The sequence below is a fragment of the Notamacropus eugenii genome, chromosome 4 (genome assembly GCF_028372415.1).
Source record: "Notamacropus eugenii isolate mMacEug1 chromosome 4, mMacEug1.pri_v2, whole genome shotgun sequence".
In the NCBI taxonomy this organism is placed as follows: Eukaryota; Metazoa; Chordata; class Mammalia; order Diprotodontia; family Macropodidae; genus Notamacropus; species Notamacropus eugenii.
Genome location: NC_092875.1, coordinates 344,853,383 through 344,865,981, shown reverse-complemented (window position 1 = coordinate 344,865,981; position 12,599 = coordinate 344,853,383). Strand labels below are relative to the sequence as shown.

The 12,599-nt window shown below is 40.3% G+C and overlaps 1 protein-coding gene across 1 annotated transcript; it reads left to right on the top strand.

Moving 5' to 3' along the window:
* Window positions 1–380: 380 nt before the first annotated feature.
* On the top strand, window positions 381–6,115 carry LOC140498484 (small ribosomal subunit protein uS14-like). Its single transcript, XM_072599519.1, has 2 exons — window positions 381–469; window positions 5,686–6,115. The coding sequence occupies exons 1-2, from the start codon at window positions 396–398 to the stop codon at window positions 5,861–5,863; spliced, it is 252 nt and encodes an 83-aa protein (XP_072455620.1). The 5' UTR covers window positions 381–395; the 3' UTR covers window positions 5,864–6,115.
* The last annotated feature ends 6,484 nt before the right edge of the window (window positions 6,116–12,599 follow it).

Genomic DNA, 12,599 nt, shown 5'->3' with positions numbered 1-12,599 from the left:
GACTCAGAACAGACCCTTGGATGCTCTGCTTCTGTAGGACTAGGATAGGGCAATGTGGAAGCTCTCTGCTTCCTGCTCCAAGAAACTAAGATTACTCTAAGCCTCAGCCTTCAGAAAGGAAGCTGGTGGAAGAGGGGGAAAACCAGTTTCTTTAATCTGCAAGCAGAAATCGCCCTATCTGCTCCCTAACTCTTCTGCGACACCGCACCCCCAAATAGAGAATAGCAGTCCAACCTAAGTATGACAGTTCTGTGTGACTCTATATGTAAGGATCACTACCTCCATTTCCCAGCTCACCTGTAAGAGGGCTGGGCTAAAACATACAGGAGCCTGGGGCTGCCTCTGGGACAACCTCTGGACTAGCCTGTGTGCTAGCTTGGAAGCGGGTGGGTTTTATGGCTGTCCTTCTCCTCCTGGGCCTCCCCAGTGATTACCTTAGCCCCAGTGAGAGCCATCACCACAAATGCAGGTGAGTAAACACAATACACCAGAGAGATGGAAAAAAAAAGTGCTTCCCACCGGAAAGTCAATTTCTGACAATAGCAGTTTCCCGAAAAGGCCAAAGAGCAAGGAGAGGCTGGGCCAGTCTGGGCTAAATGAAGTGGTCCTGAACAAAGAGTGGGATAGCAGGAAGCAGCATTCATTCCTGAAGAATCCCCCTCAAGTGAAATGCCAGACGGGAGTATCTTTCCGGTGTTGCGGGAGGGGGGCCCTTTCCCAGACGGCCTAGTCCAGGTTCCAGCAGCCTCAAAAATTCCCCTGAAGCAAAGAGATCTGTTCCCAGTGCACCTCCCTCTCCCCCGCCCCCCTTCCTCCTCCCCTCCCTCCCCCTCTCCCCCTACACACAGAGTCGGCTGGCTTCCTTAGAAACCCGCTTGGAAACTTTTGAATCGTAAATGAGGATTATGGTTGCAGCTGATTTCATTTTTGAGAATTCCCGGGAGGCCAGTGGGGCACAGTGTGGGAAGAGGTATTTTGATTTTGCTTTTCAGTCTGTTCTGAACATGTTTTATGTGTTGAAGATGAATGGAAAGGAGGAGGGCAGAGGGGGGAAAGGACCCAAAGTAGAGATGTCACAAGTAAACCTGATCATAAGGAAGATGATTTTGCCCCCAAGCCCCATTTCTACCCCTAGCCCACTAGAAGGAGGATTTAGGCCACTAATTGTAGCAACTGTCCACTAGAAGCTGGCTGCCAAGTGCCTTGGAGTGACCTGCTGAGCAGCTGCCAAAAGGTGGGGACTGAGTCACCGACTGTTTCTAGATAGGGCTAAGCAAGCTGATTCAGATGAAAGGAGTGTCTTGTGCCCCAGATTTCATGGAGAACCTGTTCTTTTTCTTTTGGTGGCTTGGCAAAATCCTTCCCCTTTTCTCTGGCCAAAGATGGATTTCTTTAATTCTGTGTTGCAATCCACTAGGGTTTCACCTGGGAATTTAATGTTATCTATTCTTTTAGATTATTAGCATATGCTAAGCAATACTTCAACCTATCAGTCAGCCAACAAACATTTAAGAGCTTGTGCTAGGCATTGCGTTAAACTCTGAGGATTAAAAAAGCAAAACAGAGAAATCCCTGCCCACATGGAGTTCACATTCAGATGAGGGAGAAAGCGTTTAAATGACTAGGTCCAGAGAAGGTATACAGAGAATACAATCATGGGGTAGTGGTAGGGGTGGGGGCAGTCAGATGGTATAGTGGGTAGAGGACTAGGTTTGGAATCCAGAAGACTCATCTTCCTGAGCTGAAATCTAGCCTCCAACACTTACTGTGTGACCCTGGGCAAGTTATTTCACCCTGTTTGGCTCAATTTCTTCATCTGTAAAATGAGCTGGAGAAAAGAATGGCAAACCACTCCAGTATCTCTGCCAAGAAAATCCCAAATAGGGTCAGGAAGAGTCAAACATAACTGAAACAACACAACAACCATCTCTAAGGGGAAGAGATGGGAGGGAGAGTAATGACTGAGACTATTGCCCCTCTCCATAGCAGATAGGATTTGGTCTGAGTCTTGATGGAAACCAGGGGAATTAGGAGGCAGAGGTGAAAAGAGAAAGAGCATTCCAAGCATGGGAGATAGCCAGTAGAAAAGAAAGAGATGAGAGATCGGAGATGCAGTGCTATCCTCAAAGAACCACATATTAGCCAGTGTAGCTGTATCTTAGAGTTCATAGTGTAAAAAAGACTGGAAAAGGAGAAAGGAGCCAGTTCATGAAGAACTTTATATGCCAAACAACAGCTTTTATATTTGCTCCTGGAGATGTATAACAGAGAGTCATTGGAATTTATAGAGTATGTGTGTGGTGGTAACATGGCTAGGCCTAGGTTTGAAGAAAATCACTTTGTCAGCTAAATAGAAGGTAGATTGTGCTGGGGAGTGACAAGGCAGGAAGACCAGTTAGAAGGCTATTGCAGTGATCCGGGAGAGGGAGGATGAGGGCCTGAACTAGGGTAATAGCCGTGTGAGAGGAGAGAAAAGAGGACACATACAGAAATGGTGAAAGTGGAAACCACAGGATCTGGCAAAGCTTGGCTGCGTGAGGTGGGCAAGAGTGAGGAGGCCAGGATGATGCTGCAGTTGTGAACCTGGGTGACTTAACAGTAACAAGAAAGTCTGGAAAGGGAGGCATTTGGGGGAAATCAGTTCTAAATTAGATAATTAGTTCTGTTTTAGACATAATGAGTTTGTGATGCCCATGGGCTATTTAGTTTGAAATTTTCCAAAAGGTGATGATTGGTGATGTGAAACTGGAGTTCAGGAAAGACAGTTGGTGCTTATTCATTTCAGCTGTGTCTGACTCTTTGTGACTCCATTTGACAAAGATACTAGAGTGGTTTGCCATTTCCTTACCTAGTTCATTTTACAAATGAGGAAAATGAGGCAAACAGGATTTGATCAAGGTCACACAGTTAGTGAGCATCTGAAGCCAGATTTGGATTCAGGAAGCGGAGTCTTTTTGAGAGAGATTAGGGCAGAATTTATAAATCTCAGAATCATCTCCATAGAGATGATAATTAAATTCACGGAAATTAATGGGATTACCAAGTGAGATACTACAGAGCAAAAAGAAAGTGACCAGGAAAGAACATTGGAAGATGTTCACAGTTAGTGGCTATAGCATGAATGAAGAACCAGTGCAGGAGACTGGGAAGAGAACAAGGGGAGAGTAGTAACAGGAAAACCCAGAGAGGACAGAGTATATAGAGGGAGAAGGTGATCCACAGTATCAGATGCTGCTGAGATGTCTAGAAGGATTAGAACTGAGCAAGGAGAAAGGTCACAAGTGAAGTAAGGAAACAGTGGGTGAGGGGGAAAGTTGGAGCTCTTGTTGATTGATAGACATTTTTTTTTCTTTTGGTGAAATATGAGTTAGAGACTTCAGCTGAAAGGATGGGGGAAGAGGTCACATTAAAGACCCGAGATGAGGAAATTTAGAAGAGTAACTGTGGAAATGGGACAGTAAATGAATTTGGGAAGAGTAGGATGACTGCCTTGCTGCAGTGAGGACCCAGTTGAGATTAGATTTCTAGGTGACTCAGTCATCATGATTTTGTGCTTTTATCAGAGCGAAAGTCAGATGGTGAGAGTAATACAAGCTCAGGGTTTGGCAAAGTATGATCAATAATAGGGCAAGGAATCAATGGATTCCAGGGCAGAAGATAGTAACCTATTGAGTTGATTCGCTAAAACATCAAGAGAGGTAATGGAGAAGATAGATGATGGCCTGAGAAAGACCTGAGGGGTTAAGGGATTATTAGAGGATAATGAAACAAGCCCATACTCTGTGTCAGGTACTATTCAAGGAGCTGGGGATACAAAGAAAGAAACAGTTGATGTTTTACAAGATGTAGGATTCCTGGATGTGGGTCCCCTAATTCAGATCACTATCCCTTTATGAGTTAGATAGTCTTAAAGAGTTCCAGTGGCTGACAAATTTCATCAATCAATCAACATTTATTAAGTGCCTGCTGTGTGTCAGGCTCTGCACTAAGTGCTGGAGATGGAAAAAAAAAAGGTAAAAGACGGCGTTTGCCCTCAAGGAGCTTACTTTTTTGGGATTTTACTAATTTAGACAAAATATCCTTGGACTGTCCCTTACAGGAAATCTTTCCAGGTTCTTTAGAGTATGGCAGAGCTTATGCCCCTGGCTAGTATAGACTTTAAGAACCAAGATTCACCTACAGGTTATATTAAGGAAGTAGATTAAGAAATTAACCCATAAATATATAATACTGATAATTTTTTGTTTTGGTTCTGATCTCTGGTTTTCATCAGTGTAGAGGAGCTCCTTCTACCAAAGCATGAGTTTTAGACAGTTAACTGGAAAAACTTAAAGATTAAATGATTTGCCCAGGGCCACAAGGTGTTAAAGAGGAACTTGAACTCAGAATTTAGGGCTGTCCAGACTAGTTCTCTATTAAGGATGCTATGCTGCTGGGTATGCAGGGGAGGGGGGAGAGGAGAGAAATTATGTTCTTGAGCTTAGACTTTAATGCAGACATCTCATATTTGGGGAGTAGTAAGGTGATTTAGAGTCGAAGACTAAAATGGATGGACATTAGAGGGCCAGGTATCAGATTGATATTGAAATCAGGTAAATGAGGTTTCATTTTTTACGCCACCTTAAATCACCGAATGGGTGTTGCCTCAGATAAACTGAGACCTGGGAAAGACCTTACAAGGAATATAAATGTCTTCAAGTAGAGGTCTGGAAACTAGGCATTGATAAAGTCATTGGTTTCAAAAGGAGCTACTTGACTATGCCTTAAAGTCAAACCCAAATCACTCTGGCTATTACTGATTGACCAATAATGGGCCCCAACCCAAGCCTCAGTTGGTCCTTGTTTGGATTCTGATGGCTCAGAGTGAGTATAAATAGCAATTGTTTCTGTACTGGCCAGAAACCCTGAGTATCATCCCTTCCAGATTGTTTTTTTTTCCAGTAGGTAACAGAAGCTATTTTTTTTTTTGGTCTCATTTTTTACCTAGCTTTAATCACTGAATGGGTGTTGCCTCAGACAAACTGAGACTTGGGGAAGACTTTAACTTAAAAAAACCAAGGTCTCCCACTGCACCCAGGGCCATCTCCAGTCATCCTGATCTATGTTTTGCCACTGGACCCAAGTGGCTCTGGAGGAGAGAGTGAGGCTGGTGTCTCTGCATAGCCCTGCCTCACTTAAACCCAATTCACTTGCAAGTCAAAACATCACTTTTTTAATGTCATTAGTCAAGAATAAAGAAGAAATGACAGCAACAGAGCGTTGAATGGACAGAAGGAAATTCAAATGACTTGTTCACACTGGAAAAAGTGTGAAAGGGGAGAATTTTATATTGCTTTCCATAAAAGGACATGTGAGGACCCTTTCTCAAACTCCTGAGATTGAGTGATGGGCTACTTGTGCTAGATGTGGAGTCAGAGGACCAGGGTTCGAATTCTGCCTCTGACATTTACTATCTGTGAGACCTGGTAGATGAACCTCAGTGGCCTCCTCTCCTCCTAAGAAGAAACCTCAAAATAAAGCCAGTAGTAATGCTAGAGAGTCTTCTGTCCTCTCTCCCCAAGGCTAACAGGGTGTTTGACTGTTTTTAAAAAAGTATTTTTATGTTTAATTTATGAAATGAAACAAGCATTTTGATAACATAGTAGAAAAAAGATGATTGCGCCTTTTGTCTCGGATCTATCCTAGTAGCGCCATGGGTCACCAGCAGCTCTACTGGAGCCACCCTCGCAAATTCGGCCAGGGCTCTCGGTCGTGCCGCATTTGTTTGAACCGGCATGGCCTGATCCTCAAGTACGGTCTGAACATGTGCTGCCAGTGCTTCAGGCAGTACACGAAGGACATCGGCTTCATCAAGTTGGACTAAGTTATGTATGGATCCCACTTCAGTGATTGCACTGACCATCAGTGACCACCATTTTACTGGATTCTGAACATCTGTTTGATCTACCCACCTAAAGAACTGATCCTGTTGTACATGTAATGCTAATTTGTAAATGTAATTTAAAAAGGTCATCCTCAGTAAAAAAAAAAAAATGATTGCACATGAAACTGCAAATCTGTTATGTACGACTTGCCATTCTTTTTAAGTATATAATAAAGTCATCATGTAAATTTCTTTTTTTTCCTTTTTTCTTCATTCTCCCCTCCCCCCATAGAGAGCAGGTGTAAAATGAATAATTTTGATTACATTAAATTAAAAAGGTTTGTACAAATAAAACAAACGTAGCCAAGATCAGAAGGAAAGAAGAAATTTGAGGAAAAAAGTTTTACAGACAGTTTCTGAGCTAAAGGTCACCTATCTTAAATATATAATGAGCTTTGTAAGATCTGTAAGAATATGAGTCATTCCCCAATTGACAAATGGTCAAAGGGTGTTTGCCTATCAATAAGCTGCCCGTTCCCCAGAGGTTTCCCTCAGTAGGCATCCATATCAGTCCAAGAACCTTGAGCTGCTCACCAAGCCCAGCCTCTCTACTCCCTCCCCTCAGGGATGGTCTTGCTTTACTCCGATAAGAACCATATAAAACCCCCCTGGACTTTATTGGTTTTGGTGCCTGCCTTTCCCAGAGAGACCTGAGCTGTGTCCATCCTCTCTGACCATCCTATCTTATTACGAGTACTCGCCCTTAATAAAGCTGGCTTAGTCCACTTTCTCTCTGCGGACTGCCGTCCAGTGCTACATTCTGTCCTCTGTACTCTACCTTGGAAATTCAAACCTTACTCAAACTGCTCAGGCCAGATACATGGGCAAAAATCAGGCTGGCAGGGTTTTGTGCCACTCTCTACCTATTTCTAATTCCAAGGAGGCACATTTCCTGAGTATTGTTAGAGACCTCATTAAACTCTGCTTTCTTACCATTCCAGCTGAATCTTCTAAAGCTATCAGTTACCATTTGCCAAAGGACAGACAGTTTTTCAACTTGTTGAGAGCTAATGTCCTATGTGGCTCTGTTCTACAAGAAGAAAGTACAGAAGGCATTGAGCAGTCGATTGCTACAGGTGTCGGCATAATTCTGTATGCTTTCTTCTTTTCTCTCACTATTGACGTAAATACTACATGAGGTGCTGCAGTGGGGCTACCAACAGGTTTTATGGTTTACAAAGAGTAAGTGGTCCTTTTCTAAAGTGCGTCTAAAGAGCATCCAAAATTTCTAACTGTCACTTATTGCACAATTTGTAAAACACCATTCCAGAGTTTAGGGATGAAGTGAAATCCTGTGGTTAAAATTGGCAAATGGTTCAGGAACTTTGGCCCTTATTCCTGGCATCATCAATGACCCACAGACTGACCTTATGACCACTTATCTTCCTTAAGATGTTGTGAATTGGGCAAGATAGTGCTTGCCTTAAGAGTTGTTGTGTTGTGAGAATTAATAAGGTTATCCTTGAAACATGTTTTGTACTCCTCAGTCAAAGCTACTGCATAAAGACAAGGTGGCATCATTGTTTCCCCTCAGAAAAACATAAGAGAATTGAATGAGGAAAAAATAACGTGGCCTTTACTAGGCTATTTTTATTTGCCCAAGGTCATTTAAAAATGTCATGTTTTATGAAGAATCCAGCTGATTAGCCTGGCTCATTCTATGTCACATGAATGCCTTTACCTAATACAAAAAAAGCATCTTTATATGTGAGGAATTACCACAAATTTAACATAGCAAAACCTTGTTACTTTGAACTCTTGTTAACTCAGGAAATGTAATAATTTGTACAGTCAATGAGGTTAACTACGCTTTCACTGAGTAAGAGTAAAGAGCTTCTTAATACATATAATTGTTCCCAGTTAATAATGTAAACAAACTTCCAGGGGAATTTTTTCAAGACACATTTTTTTTTTAAACTGCAGAAGCAAACAATTGCTAATTATTTCTTTCCTGTTAACGAAAGTAGGTCCCTTCACTGTTGGAATAAAGAATTTTCACCTTTAACATCTATGGCTGGGTTAATTGAGGTGAATAGAAAAGCCAAGCCACCAGAAAAAGGAGCAATCTGAAGTTAAGTTACTGAGCAGAAGAGAAAAATTAAGGTGTGAGATATTTGGCTGGCCTTTCCCATTCTGGGAGGATTTCAGTAGTATGTTTGACTCAAGCTAATCTTACCTGTCCAATAACCAGCCAGAAGGAACTGTCATGAATTGTACCTGTTAGCCCAGGTAATAACATTGTGTTTACTTAGGAATATTCTATAAAACAGAACTTTCTCCAATTTCACTGTCTCCCAATCTGAATTTGATGATGTTTCCATTTCTAAAATGGAAAGATTCTTGTAATAGCAGGCAAAATGAATCATACTTTTAGGCCAAGTTTCTTTAAAAAAAAAATTTTTCCGAGCTTTTTAATTGTACAGTGATATTTTAAGGAGCATTTGTTTGTCTCTTACAACTTCCATTACCAATTTCTTTCTTCTAGTATGTGCTCCTAACCTCCCTTCTCATTATTCTAGTTGCATGTCTAATAAATACCTGATTGCTAATTTTATTTAATCATTTTCTACTAGAGAATGTAGTGTCCATTTTGGTTGTTTAGTATCTGTTTCACTATAAAGGAAGGGAAAGGGTCCCTCACATTTGATAGAACTAATTCAATTCTGGTTTGTAGTTTATGGCTCTGTACTCTGAAGGATTCTTCCTAGGACTTCAAGTCCTTTTTGAATGCTGGTACTGATGCTGAGAAGGAAATGGTAAATCACTCCAGTATCTTTGCCCAAAGGACCCCTTGGACAGTACGGGATGGGACATAGCTGAATGAGTGAACTGCTGATGCTTGGTGTTAACGATTTACTACTCTTGCAGAAACATTATTAGCTCCATGCCTTACACTGCAGGGACCCTTGGCTGTACTCAGTGATCAGCAAGAGATAAGGAGTTGGGGTGGGGGGCAGGGGGGGCAGGGAGCAAATTCCTGCTGATTAAATGAAAGCTCTTTAGATGGTAGAAATTGGGACTGAAGAAAGGCCTCTGGGATTTCTCTCTCTCTCTCATACACACATATGTATACTCTTTTTTCCTTTATCTGTAATTAAATTTGATTTTTTTCAATGATCAAATATTTTTCCCCTCTCACCTTCCATCCACCACAACTGAAAGGAAAAAAAAAAGAAAAAGAGGAAAACTTTTGTAGGAAATATGCAGATAAGCAAAACAAATCCACATATTGACCATATTCAAAAATGTGCATCTCCTTCTGCATCTTGAGTTCATCATCTCACTTAAGAGGTGAGTAATAATTCTTTCTCATCAGTCTTCTATAATCATGGCTGATCATTGTATTGATCAGAGCTCTTAAGTCTTTAAAAATTGTTTTTCAGTATATTATAAATTGTTCTCCTGGTTCTGTCCATTTCATTCTTCATTAGTTTCTAAAAATTTTTTCCAAGTTCCTCTGAAATAATCTCTTTTTTTGTTTCTAAAAGAACAATAATTTTCCATTACATTTATGTACCATAATTTGTCCAACCACTCCTAATTGTTGGGATATTCCTTAGTTTTCAGGGTTGTTTTTTTGGACACCTCAAAGAGTTACCATAAATATTTTTGTATCTTTCCCCTTTTATATGATCTCTTTTGGGGGGTATAAATTTAGAAATATTAACATTAGGCCAAAGGATCAAAGTTTAGTAACTTTTGGAGCATAATTTCAAATTATTTTCTGTGATAGCTGTACCAATATTTATGTCTCTATCAATGTGCCATAGTGTATCAATGTGCTTATTTTCCCACAGCCCTTCCAACATCTGTCATTTCCATTTTTGTCAACTTTGCCAATATGATGCATGTGAGGAAGAACTCCAGTTGCTTTAATTTACATTTCTCTGACTTTGAGTATTTTTTTTTATATAGCTATAGATAGCTTGGATTTATTTTCTTGAGAACTACCTGTTCCTAGACTTTGACTATTTATCACTTGTAGTTCTGGATTTTTTTTTTTAGTGGTTCATGAGTGAATTAATCTAAGGGAAAGGATTGATAGTTTCATAAAATTCTATAAATCCCTCCAGAAAAGAGAATTTTTGTTAGTTCTTTTGAATCTAATACGGTTTTCTTTTCTGAAATTATATTATTTAAGCTCTCTATTTGATGTTTTGCTTGCTTTGGTATTTCACATTTACATTTATAAAATAATCTTCTATATTCTGCAGTCTGTAAATGATGTTTAGTATTAATGCTTTATAATATTAATTTTTAATTTCTCAGTGTTTAATTTCACATAATATTTTTAAAGTATTCTTTATTTATTTATTTTTAATTTTTAGCATTCATTTCCACAAGATTTTGAGTTCCAAATTTTCTCCCCATCTCTCCCCTTCCCCACCCCAAATCACTGTGCATTCTGATTGCCCTTTCCCCCAATCTGCCCTCCCTTCTATCACACCCCTCCCTTCCCTTATCCCCATCTTCTCTCTTTTCTTATAGGGCAAGATAGATGTCTATACCCCATTACCTGTATTTCTTATTTCCCAGTTGCATGCAAAAACATATTTATATATATGCAAAAGACTTCCATAATAGTCATGTTGTGAAAGACTAACGGTATTTCCCTCCATCCTATCCTGCCCCCCATTTATTCTGTTCTCACTTTTGACCTTGTGCCTCCTCAAAAATGTTTTCTTCTAATTACTCCCTCTTCCCATTTTCCCTCCCTTCTGTTATCCCCCACACCTTACTTATCCCTTTTCCCCTACTTTCTTGTACTATAGGATAGATTTTCATACTAAATTGAGTGTGTATGCTGTTCCCTCCTTAAGCCAAATGTGATGAGAGTAAGCTTCACTTTTTGCCTCTCACCTCCCCCCTTTTCCCTTCCATTGACAAAGCTTTTTCTTGAGTGCTTTATGAGAGGTAATTTGTCCCATTCCATTTCTCCCTTTCTCCTCCCAATATATTCCTCTCTCATCCCTTAATTTTATTTTTTTAGATATCATCCCTTCCTATTCAGCTCACCCTGTGCCCTCTGTCTATATGTATATAATCCCTCCAACTACCCAAATACTGAGAAAAGTCTCCAGAGTTACAAATATTATCTTTCCATGTAGGAATGTAAACAGTTCAACTTTAGTAAGTCCCTTATGATTTCTCTTTCTTTCCAATGAGATATTTCACATTGTCTTCTATTTTTTCATTCTTTTGGTTTTGTTTTGTAGTTTCTTGGTTTCTCATAAAGTCATTAACTTCCAACTGCTCCATTCTAATTTTTAAAGAACTATTTTCTTCAATGAGTTTTTGAAAGTCCTTTTCCATTTGGCTAATTCTGTTTTTTAAAGCATTCTTCTCCTCATTGGCTTTTTGGACCTCTTTTGCCATTTGGGTAAGTCTATTTTTAAAGGTGTTATTTTCTTCAGCATTTTTTTGGGTCTCCTTTAGCAAGCTGTTGACTCACTTTTCACAATTTTCTTGCATGGCTCTCATTTCTCTCCCCTCTCTTACTTGATTTTCAAAATCTTTCTTGAGTTCTTCCATGATTTGAGACCATTGCATATTTATTTTGGAGGTTTTGGATGCAGAAGCCTTGACTTTTATGTCTTCCTCTGATGGTATGCTTTGTTCTTCCTCATCTGAAAGGAAGAAGAAAATACTTGTTCACAAAGAAAGTAACCTTCTATAGTCTTATTTTTTCTCTTTCTTTGGGCATTTTCCCAGCCTGTTACTTCACTTTTGAGTCCTTTGTCAAGCAGAGGGTATACTTTAGGAACCTGTAAGTTCTCAGTTTCTCCAGGGTGGCACTATCAGGGGAGAGGGGTTTACTCCTCTCCTGGCCTGCGCTCTGGTCTGGAAGCAACCACAAGTTTTCTGCCCAGAATCTATGAGTAGAATTCCCTCTCTAGAGCCTCCATTAGCTCTAACAAGCCATCTCTCCTCCTCACCCTAGGATTGACACTCAGAACTGAGACTCAGATCAGCTGCTCAATTCCCCCAGGGTCATTAGGCAGAACGCTCCTAAACTGGATGCTGTGCTGCAGTGGCTGCTACTACCCTGGCCTTGGGGCTAGGATTCCCTTCTCACTTAGGTGAAAGAGCTTTCTCACTGACCTTTGAAGCTGTCTTTGGTGAGCAATCTGGGAACTGCAGCTGCTGCCTGGGATTCTGTGCTCTGAAGCCTGTTCTAGTCCTGTCCATGCTGTGCCATGTGGTTCAGACTGCACTGCACTCTGTGGTCTGTGCTCTGCTCTGAGCCTGGTGTGATAGACCTTTCCTGTCTGCCTTCCAGGCTGCATTGGGCTGGAAAGTTGTTGTACTCCTTCATTATGTGGCTTCTGCTGCTCTAGAATTTGGTTTAGTCTTTTTTTACAGGTATTTTATGGGCTATGGGTGGAGAGCTACAGCAGGTTCATACTTCTAGTCTGCCATCTTGGCTCTGACCCCCCATACATCGTATTTTTGGAGAGGTACCATATGATCTGAGAAAGAAAGATATCATAAATCTTTCAGCTCTAAATTCTTCAAGAGTTTTTTCAAGTTCTATATGTTCCCTTTTGTTTCTTTCTGTTAGATCTGTCTATCTTTGAGAGGAATTATTAAAATCTCATGCTATCATTGTTACCAATTTTACATATATATATATATATATCATTCTTTCATGAATTTAGATGATGTGTCATTTGAT

Bases quoted from the DNA above. Each gene is read 5' to 3' on its own strand.
- LOC140498484 (XM_072599519.1), top strand. From the start codon at position 396: ATGGCTGTCCTTCTCCTCCTGGGCCTCCCCAGTGATTACCTTAGCCCC. The intron at 470-5,685 runs GTGAGTAAACAC...GATCTATCCTAG, and splicing joins AGCCATCACCACAAATGCAG to TAGCGCCATGGGTCACCAGC.